The following is a 10,644-nucleotide window of genomic DNA, read 5'->3' on the forward strand; positions in this document are numbered from 1 at the left end:
CACGCCACCACGACGCTACACAACGCCATCTCCGTGTGCGCGTCCATCATCACACGCCTGCTCGAGATATGCCGCCACAGCCATGCCTCCAGGCCACGACGGAGGGAATCCACGCCATCGTCATCCTACCCCACACGGGCTTTGCTTGGCTAGGATGCAGCAGTGGCGGGAAGGGGAGGCGGCGGCTTGGTCTCCTAGCGGTTTCTTATAGTTCCCTATGTTACTTTTGCAGGAAACAAAGACATGGAATTGCTAAAAATGTATGGGTCTAATATTTTGAAGTTTCAGGCACATTTTGTGAAATTTCAATGATTTTTTTCCAGTTATAGTCGCTTTTCTGTTATTCAGTTTAACTTCTTTTTTTGTAATACAACTGCACCCTTTTACATATTTTTCATTTTATTTATTGTTAATAGTTACAATGCTTATTTTGTTCAATTGCGCTTTTCAACAATATAAGTGACATAATTGATTGTAACTTTTAAAATTTTGAGCCACCTATGCCCTAAACACTCCCACAGAAATAGGCAAGTTGATTGAGTTGTTTTCTGTTTTTTTTTTTTTTTTGCATTCAGATTAGAAATTAGAAAATGGAGTCAAATTTTATTATGCCTTTGGGTTATGAACTGAAGCGGGAAAAGTGAGAACGAACAACCTTACTCTTGCCACTGGGCCATAGTTCCGTTCCTTTTTTTGAAGCGTATATATTCATCTACATAAAGTTTAGAGATTTCAAGTCGGTGCAAGCGATTACATACCGACATATTGGCCAGCACGTGGCGCAGAATGGTCGTATCTTCGTGAACGGCGTGCTACATGCAACACCGGCCCGCGTATGAGCTGTTTTAAGGTTCTTGCTCTTTTGGAGAACTTGGGATGCTTCGAATGCAAACTGTCAAGCCAATAGACTGCCCCAGAGAACTTCGGATCCGTTCAGAGAAAGACAAAGTCGAAACACGTGCTAACAAAATGGCATAACCTTTCTTGCCGTGGACAAAATACGGCCGCCCCTAGTTGGGAGGCATCGGATTCCCAGACTTCAGCAGTTTAGCTTCTCTACACTTGCCTGATGTTCAACGCGCACAGCGTCTTATCCTTCACCAGAAACACAAGCATCAGAAACATTGGTACACAGGTCAAATATTGTCCCTGTCCTCTGCGCTAGTCAATCATTCTCATCTACCGACATCTAAAAAAGGAGCAGGGTTACATGTGTATGGATTAAAAAGAAGAGATTGGGTAGAAAAGAAGCTGATGTATGGCGACTGGATACATAGAGAGCACGATTTTGCCAGGGCCTGAGGAACAAAACAGCGAAAGAAAGTGGTGAAATTTCCATCCTGACTGCAAGGGGAAAGTTGATATATCTTCCTGCTCAGCATCCAACTTCAAATGTCCACATATTAATCTGGCACCACACACTTCCAGGAGATGAGGAGAATAAATTGCATGTTCTTGGCCAGCATATACTCCCAAACAGCAGATATTTGGAAAACCCATTTCCAGTTCCCAAATTCTCAGCTCAATTTGGACATCTGAACGACCAGATGGAGCAAGAGTACTTGGAACCATAAGGCATTTGGCCCAACGGGACACCTGGATATTTTATCCAGTGCATTTGGAATCATTAGTTAACGCCATCAGAAGATGGGTGTCGCATAACACCCGGCTGCGCAGGGCAGATACATACTCCAAGATTTAACAAAGACATCTTTCATTCAGTACACGGTAGACAGTACAACAGAACTTCTACCCTCAATTACGTTTGCACTACAAGATCAAACTATGTGCTAAGGTTGACATCTTCACTCTTTCGATGTTATGACAAGCAGGCCCAGTGCGCCAATCAGAAGGTACTGCAGCAAGAGGCATCACATATTAGCATTTCAGCAATGCTCCAACTCAGGAAAAAATATACTATGAGGTAGTACAGTAGGATTGCTTTTTTCAATTTCACATGTTCCATTAGAAAACAAGTGAATGGGTTTTCCTCTGTTGTGAAACATAGCTCAATTCGCACGAGGGTTCTATTAACATCTCCTGGAAAAGTTGATTCACGTAGACTAGGATAACCATTGTTCCACCACCAGGCCAGTCAGTATATATATACTCAATTAAAAGGAACAAACGTACCTTAATGATCGGCTTCTCAGTCATCACAATTGTAACCCAGCCAACATATGGAAGATACCTGTTCACGTAACAAAAAGGTAATGCCAGCTGAATTATTTTTCATTAGCATGACACAGATATGTGACTTTGATACAAATGTCATGGATACTCACCCTACAGCCCGCCCCATAATGTGATGCTTCTGAAGCCAAAGCTGCCCTTGTGCATACAGAAGTCGGTCATCCCCAAAATTATTATCACCTGGAATGCAGTTCAGCAGTTAAGATACAGCAATGCAGTGGCACCCACTTTAAATATAAATTGCTATCTCTTTACTATAATTGCCAGGATGCGCAAACTACTTGGATATTCGGCCTTGTAATTACTGAAGAAAAACTTATGGTGCTCAAACAAAAAATGTTAGATACCTTTCGTGAGGATATCAACTTCTGCACTTTCTTGGCGTTCATGAACCTATTAAGAGAGGAAAGTAAACTCAAACAAAGCACGGAATGGACGTATACATCTAATATAAACAAGGCAACTGATGTCATATGAATATATGATGAGTTCAAAATTTATTACCTTGATCACACGGTGAACAATTGGAATTTCACGTCCCTATACAAATAAATGTCCAAGTAAAAAAGAATGAATTGATGTCCTGATAATTAAGTAGAAGCACACAACACAAAGAAATATAGTACTCTGTACAAAAAATTAAGTAGGACTTACATCAATGTTAAAAACAACTATTTCTCCAGTGCGGATAGGTTCGTTGCTCATGGTTAAAAACAGAATATCACCCTGCAAGATACATATAATTAGACACATGGGTACATTAGTGCAAATGAACATACCACGTTATAGCCTACAGGGTGCAAAAACGATATTGGACTACGAACGAAAAAGTGAAAGCACGACATGCAATAATGTAGATCCACAACTGGTAATCTCAATTGAAAATTTCGTGATACATCTTAAAGGCAATAGGATAGTCCACCAGCACTTACAAACCAAAGGATCCCAGATATGTTTGTAATCTTAATTTCTTATCAGAAAGGTAATGGGAATAGTACGGTTTATGTGTTGCATGTCACATATAAACTACAAATTACCAAAGAAACAAATGGCCACTTGAGGGTTCTATACCCCTATAATACTCAATCCCTTAGGTTAGAAAAGATTTTAGTTCAAATTTCTTGTCTGTCCTGAAAGGAGCAAGTCGCATTAGAGGGTATCCAAACGCATCTCAAGCATCTAATAATTAGATAAGCGTACGGATTTAGGGTGATTCTTGTATTGTGTAACAGCGTAAGTAGGTAACAAACCCTTTTAAATCCAGGCTCCATGCTACCAGAAAGAACCACCACCACTGGAGACTCACTCCCAGTTGCGACCATCAATCCCTTCCATATGATCAATGCCGAGGTAACAATCATACCTGCCATAAGGAACATTTTAAACTTACCTATGAGACCACTGTTGCAACCAACGATCAACATATAAACGTGCAGAAAAAACCCAACATAACTAACAAAAATGAATAGTGATAAACCAAGTTCTCTTCTTTCATGGATATTACGACTTTATAATACAACCTTTACAAGCAAGGATTAGCATTGGTATCACAAGTAATAACTAGCTAGTAGAGTGAAACAACACGAGCTGAAAAATTCCCAATTCACTTCTCTAAGGCCGTCACATGCGATTCAGTCGCTCTTGTACATTTCAGTCCATGTGATCCTACCAAAAGAACAGCTTAACAAAGCTCATCGCTGATCAAATCATGAACCTAGTCAATATTTTAGATCCTCTCTGCCTCGATCTGGCAACCGAAAACCACTGAACAAAACCGCGCCTTCCAGACCAAAAACCCTAAATTTTTCGCACGGCAGACCCCTAACCCCAGATCCCACCAATCTGAGCGCAAAACACGTCAGGAAATACTTGCAAAAGGAAGATCAGGAAAACTAAATCGGAGGAGATGAGAAGAGAAAGGGGAGCGGGCGTCACCTAGGCTGATGATCTGCGAGAGCACCTGGCGCACCTGCATCGAGCGGATCGACTCCACCTGGTCGCCGATGAACCCCATCTCGCCCGGCCCTCGGCGGAAATCTTCCTCTTCTTCGTAGGGGCGGCGAACTCACGACTGGGAAGATTGGAATTGAGACTGGTCTGCGTTTTTTCGTCTCCTTTTTTCAGACAGGACCCCACGGATGCTGGATATTAAGCTTCTGGCCGCCATGCCTGCTACACGTCAGAGATCCTATTTCGGATCGTTTGATGTGGATCGGACGGATAGCCAAGCTTGGTGTTAATGCGCTCGGCTCATTGCGGCTCCATCCGTCTCAGCGATTTTTTTTTTTTTACCTCAAAAAAAAAAGAACAGTTAGAGCATCTCCAACAGACGCGCTAAATCTTAGCGCTGTAAAAGCGCTTTGCAGCGCGCTCTATCTATGTTTTGCGCGTGAGGACATATTCACCTCCAGCAGAAGCTCTAAATCTTGGAGCTGTAAAAATCCGTAGTTGTTTCTGCGCGCGTCGTATATATTCACCTCCAGCAGAAGCTCTAAATCTTGGAGCTGTAAAAATTCGTAGTTGTTTCGCGCGCGACTTATACGACTGCGCTCTTTCCGGCGCTGTAGATATAGCGCACCACATAGCGCTTTTGCCCCAAGCTCGTATTTTACGACGCGGTTGCAAAGACTCTGTTGGAGCATTATTTTGCGCCCGCGCGCTAAATCAGGCACTTTTTGGGATACAGCGCGGGATAGAGCGCCTGTTGGAGATGCTCTTAGGGCATATGCAATGGTTGATGAAATCATCTTATCTTAATTCTGTCATGTAATCTAGTCTACATATGATAGTAAAATATATTGTACAATAGGTTATTTCTTAGTCTTATCTTTCATAATCAGATATCATAAATATGTGATGAAAAAGATTGCGCTAAGAGATCATCTCTTAGCTAAGAGAAGGCAAAGTCTTTTTTTGACTTTATCTTCCCTCCACATCCTGGCATTGCTAAGATATTACCATTGTATATGCCCTTATGTAGGTTCTTTTATGGCCCTACACTATTGGAATTTCGGCATACATTCGACCTTGTTTTTATTGGTTCGTGTAGAATTGAGGCACTTTTGCTCACAACTCTTTTTTTAAGGCTAGCTATAGTGTTAGTACCTTAGCTAGTATCATGCATATTGGTCCCACAAAAAAACTGATATGGCAGCTAATTAAGAAGGTGAGAGAAGATTAGAGTAACATAGGTAGATACTGTATCATAACGTATATCACGAGAAAAGTTAATGCCTTATGCATAAATTTACATTAAGATTCTCAAAAGCAATATGGTAGTGTTTGGATGTTTGTATTGAGGCTTGGCATTGGATATTGGAACATCCACGGCCAGAATACCTCACTATCACTATGAGTTGTTTGGTTGTACATTGGGGTCAGGTATTCGAGCTGAATATTGACCGGCCCAAGTATTACTAGCCCTAGAGGTAGGCATCGCCTGGAATTAGAGAACTCGCAATCCAGCTCGCCCGGACCTAGCGACGGCCTCCCTTCCGAATCGTACGGCGTCTGTCGGTATGTCTCTCCACCCAACCCTTCCCTCGGCGTCCCCTGGTGACCACCCGCGTTCCCCGCCCTTCCCTCGACCTCGCCCTCCGTTTCCCCTGCTGAATCGACCCGCCCTGACAGCTTCTCTACGAGGAAAGCTCGATCCCAACCATCCGATGTCGCACGCAGGTAAATCGGATCCCCTTCCCGCCCCTCCGGCTGCCAAGGCCGGCCTTTGAGTCTGCCCTCCTGTCCCCAGTTCTCTGTGAAGTTACTCTCATTTTCAATCTTATTGAAGCAACAGTCGCGGGCTGTACGCCAGGAGTAGGAAGAAGAGACGTTTGCAACCTGATCTAAGAAAGTACTTGTTGAATTTATATTCACTCTATTTTCCATGTTTTTTAAACTTAAAATATGATGTGACAATATATATTTTTTTTTCTTAATTGTTATGCCATATAATCATTCGCATATATTCAAAACTTTCACAAGAAATCGTTTGCAAATATGTATCATGGTCATACTCCCATACAAATGCAATACATCACTTTGACCATCCAAATAGGTTTTGTCATTTAGCTAGGGTACCAAATATCTAGACATCAAAATAGAGATATTGGTATTGATCGCAATGTCAACAAGCACCAGCCGCCACCGCACCCGCGATGCCGACCAAACCAGCACCAGCCGCTCCTGCTTCGCCGAGCAAACCAGCACCAGCCGCCACCGCACCGCGCCGCCGACCAAGCCATCAGCAACCGCTCCCGCTCCGCCCTCCAAACCAGCACCAGCCGCCACCATGTAGTTGTCCATCGCCGGATCTACACTTCGGAGCTTCAATGACATGAAATGGGAGTGGGGAGAGGGTGGGTTCGAGCTAGGGCTAGGGTTTGTTGTCTCATCTGCTTTTTGCCAGAAATGTGGATGGTGGGAAGGGGACGAGGCCGAGTAGGGTTAAAATATGAGGACACTTTTAGAGTTTGCGCGTGTGTGTGGACCCATGTCTTTGGAGCCGTGCGTGTGGACCCGTGTCTATGCGGAAGAGGTACGGGCGTGTACGCGGAAGTGGTACGGGTGCGTACGTATTCTCAGGATGATACGGGAACTCCCTCGGCTAAACGGTCATGTGCGGATTCTGGATCGGGCTTTTGAGTACTCGAATTGAGGCTGAAAAGTCGATAATGCCCCTCATCGAGGATTAATTTGGGTCATCCTTGTGTTCTACTCAACACACTAGATCATAAAAGCGCGCGTTGTCGCGCCCGTCTATTTTCATGACATATGAGTAATAAAATTATGGATATGTTCCAATATTTGAGAAATGTGTACTATTTGGAAATAATGTCGGTTAGTTTTATTTTCAGCCAGAATATTTATATCTTCACAAATACTCCCCCGGTCTCTTTTAATTGACTCGGATTTAGTACAACTTTGTACTAAATTCGAGTCAATTAAAAAGGACCGGAGGGAGTACCATATATCTGATTTAAGATAACAGAGTGCATGTACAATAGTAGTATGCTATGCCATATAAAAAGAGTGGCTGCACGTGCCAAACTGGGCAGAACGTAGTCACACAACATCTTGAGAGGCCATACACAATAATAATATATACTATATATAAAGGATGGCTGATTTCAAGCGCTCTGGGAAGCTAAACCTCACACGGCACTGTTCACAAGCTATTTTTTGCCAATAAAAACGCGACACGTTGGTAGGATGTTACAGAAACAGCGGTGAACAGTGCTGAACAGTGTCGTGAACAGTACCGGTGGATGAACAGTACTCGATGAACAGTGCCGGTTGCCATGAACAGTGATATCAGCAACACACACGTATGAAAGAGTGCCGATTTTTTCTCCTTTCGCGGTAATTTTCCAACGCAATTTTTGACAAAAAAACAACAATTTAATATATTTTTCAAACATTCGCGCAATTTAGAGCAAATGTTCAAATGTGGATATTTAGTGCAGTAAAAAAACTCAAAAAATGCCGCCAGGAACGCGACGGTTTTTTCCCCTCTCTCGCGGTAATTTTTCTACGTCGCACTATTTAGAGCAAACAGCCAAATGTGGATATTTAGTGCATGTAAAACAAAACTAAAAATTATACCACCACGGGCGCGGCGGTTTTTTCCCTCTCGCGGTAATTTTTCGACACAACTTCCAACATAAAAAAACTTCAACAATTTAATAATATTTACCGCATATTTGCGCCATTTAGAGCTAACGGACAAAAGCGGATGTTTGGTGAACTTTCAAAATACACACTAAAAGAATGCCCCACGGGCGCGGCGTGCCGCCGCGCCACAACCTACGAGTACTTGCATAAAGTCCACTACAGATCAATCCCATTGGATGTCCTGGTTGTCAAGCTACACCTCCTAGCAGCATGAATGTCTTGAACCGACACCAACTGCTCCAGCAGAGTTACCCATGGCAGCACACCTTCCTTAGTATCAATATTCCCTGGATGCTAGCGTATATCATACAGATGATGACTGTATCCGTAATAGGCAGCATTCTATAAGGATTATTTGAAACATCAACTCCTTATAATGTGTGATAGAAGAAATGATTATAAAGATAACATCGCTTAGCTACCAAGCATATAAACAGCAAACCTAACTATTCGAGAAAGTTAAGAAACAAACAAAATTAACATGAATGACATATTCGACTTTTTGCAACATTTTCCCATCATCTTAAGATAAAGGAAAGATGACCTTTGAAAGTCACAAGGTGATCTCATTATAATTGCCACCAAGCATATATACAGAGATCACATCGCTTAGCTACATCCTAAATTTTCTGAAAGCCAGCAAAGATTTATTGGGGTCAAGTGAGTGTTCCTCATATATCAATAACCCATGCAAATACATATATACTATATATAAAGGATGGCTGATTTCAAGCGCTCTGGGAAGCTAAACCTCACACGGCACTGTTCACAAGCTATTTTTTGCCAATAAAAACGCGACACGTTGGTAGGATGTTACAGAAACAGCGGTGAACAGTGCTGAACAGTGTCGTGAACAGTACCGGTGGATGAACAGTACTCGATGAACAGTGCCGGTTGCCATGAACAGTGATATCAGCAACACACACGTATGAAAGAGTGCCGATTTTTTCTCCTTTCGCGGTAATTTTCCAACGCAACTTTTGACAAAAAAACAACAATTTAATATATTTTTCAAACATTCGCGCAATTTAGAGCAAATGTTCAAATGTGGATATTTAGTGCAGTAAAAAAACTCAAAAAAATGCCGCCAGGAACGCGACGGTTTTTTCCCCTCTCTCGCGGTAATTTTTCTACGTCGCACTATTTAGAGCAAACAGCCAAATGTGGATATTTAGTGCATGTAAAACAAAACTAAAAATTATACCACCACGGGCGCGGCGGTTTTTTCCCCTCTCGCGGTAATTTTTCGACACAACTTCCAACATAAAAAAACTTCAACAATTTAATAATATTTACCGCATATTTGCGCCATTTAGAGCTAACGGACAAAAGCGGATGTTTGGTGAACTTTCAAAATACACACTAAAAGAATGCCCCACGGGCGCGGCGTGCCGCCGCGCCACAACCTACAGTACTTGCATAAAGTCCACTACGGATCAATCCCATTGGATGTCCTGGTTGTCAAGCTACACCTCCTAGCAGCATGAATGTCTTGAACCGACACCAACTGCTCCAGCAGAGTTACCCATGGCAGCACACCTTCCTTAGTATCAATATTCCCTGGATGCTAGCGTATATCATACAGATGATGACTGTATCCGTAATAGGCAGCATTCTATAAGGATTATTTGAAACATCAACTCCTTATAATGTGTGATAGAAGAAATGATTATAAAGATAACATCGCTTAGCTACCAAGCATATAAACAGCAAACCTAACTATTCGAGAAAGTTAAGAAACAAACAAAATTAACATGAATGACATATTCGACTTTTTGCAACATTTTCCCATCATCTTAAGATAAAGGAAAGATGACCTTTGAAAGTCACAAGGTGATCTCATTATAATTGCCACCAAGCATATATACGAGAGATCACATCGCTTAGCTACATCCTAAATTTTCTGAAAGCCAGCAAAGATTTATTGGGGTCAAGTGAGTGTTCCTCATATATCAATAACCCATGCAAATACATATATACTATATATAAAGGATGGCTGATTTCAAGCGCTCCGGGAAGCTAAACCTCACACGGCACTGTTCACAAGCTATTTTTTGCCAATAAAAACGCGACACGTTGGTAGGATGTTACAGAAACAGCGGTGAACAGTGCTGAACAGTGTCGTGAACAGTACCGGTGGATGAACAGTACTCGATGAACAGTGCCGGTTGCCATGAACAGTGATATCAGCAACACACACGTATGAAAGAGTGCCGATTTTTTCTCCTTTCGCGGTAATTTTCCAACGCAACTTTTGACAAAAAAACAACAATTTAATATATTTTTCAAACATTCGCGCAATTTAGAGCAAATGTTCAAATGTGGATATTTAGTGCAGTAAAAAAACTCAAAAAAATGCCGCCGAGGAACGCGACGGTTTTTCCCCTCTCTCGCGGTAATTTTTCTACGTCGCACTATTTAGAGCAAACAGCCAAATGTGGATATTTAGTGCATGTAAAACAAAACTAAAAATTATACCACCACGGGCGCGGCGGTTTTTTCCCTCTCGCGGTAATTTTTCGACACAACTTCCAACATAAAAAAACTTCAACAATTTAATAATATTTACCGCATATTTGCGCCATTTAGAGCTAACGGACAAAAGCGGATGTTTGGTGAACTTTCAAAATACACACTAAAAGAATGCCCCACGGGCGCGGCGTGCCGCCGCGCCACAACCTACAGTACTTGCATAAAGTCCACTACAGATCAATCCCATTGGATGTCCTGGTTGTCAAGCTACACCTCCTAGCAGCATGAATGTCTTGAACCGACACCAAC

The 10,644-nt window shown here is 42.2% G+C and overlaps 1 protein-coding gene across 1 annotated transcript; it reads right to left on the reverse strand.

Annotated features, from left to right (window-relative positions):
- Nucleotides 1-1,709: 1,709 nt before the first annotated feature.
- LOC124648794 (signal peptidase complex catalytic subunit SEC11A-like) lies at nt 1,710-4,298 on the reverse strand. Its single transcript, XM_047188501.1, has 8 exons — nt 4,129-4,298; nt 3,444-3,556; nt 2,848-2,919; nt 2,698-2,733; nt 2,541-2,586; nt 2,286-2,373; nt 2,134-2,191; nt 1,710-1,856 (listed from the first exon to the last, which is right to left on the reverse strand). Exons 1-8 carry the CDS (start codon nt 4,205-4,207, stop codon nt 1,806-1,808), a joined length of 543 nt encoding a protein of 180 aa, XP_047044457.1. The 5' UTR covers nt 4,208-4,298; the 3' UTR covers nt 1,710-1,805.
- Between the last annotated feature and the right edge of the window lie 6,346 nt (nt 4,299-10,644).

Source organism: Lolium rigidum, chromosome 4 (assembly GCF_022539505.1).
Source record: "Lolium rigidum isolate FL_2022 chromosome 4, APGP_CSIRO_Lrig_0.1, whole genome shotgun sequence".
NCBI classification, from domain to species: domain Eukaryota; kingdom Viridiplantae; phylum Streptophyta; class Magnoliopsida; order Poales; family Poaceae; genus Lolium; species Lolium rigidum.

What these genes read in the sequence shown, in the direction of transcription:
- LOC124648794 (XM_047188501.1), bottom strand. Translation starts at nt 4,207, where the DNA reads ATGGGGTTCATCGGCGACCAGGTGGAGTCGATCCGCTCGATGCAGGTG. An exon ending in TAGTTGTTTTTAACATTGAT is followed by an intron (nt 2,734 to 2,847) that starts GTAAGTCCTACT and finishes TTATTTGTATAG; the next exon opens with GGACGTGAAATTCCAATTGT. An exon ending in TTGTTCACCGTGTGATCAAG is followed by an intron (nt 2,587 to 2,697) that starts GTAATAAATTTT and finishes CTCTCTTAATAG; the next exon opens with GTTCATGAACGCCAAGAAAG.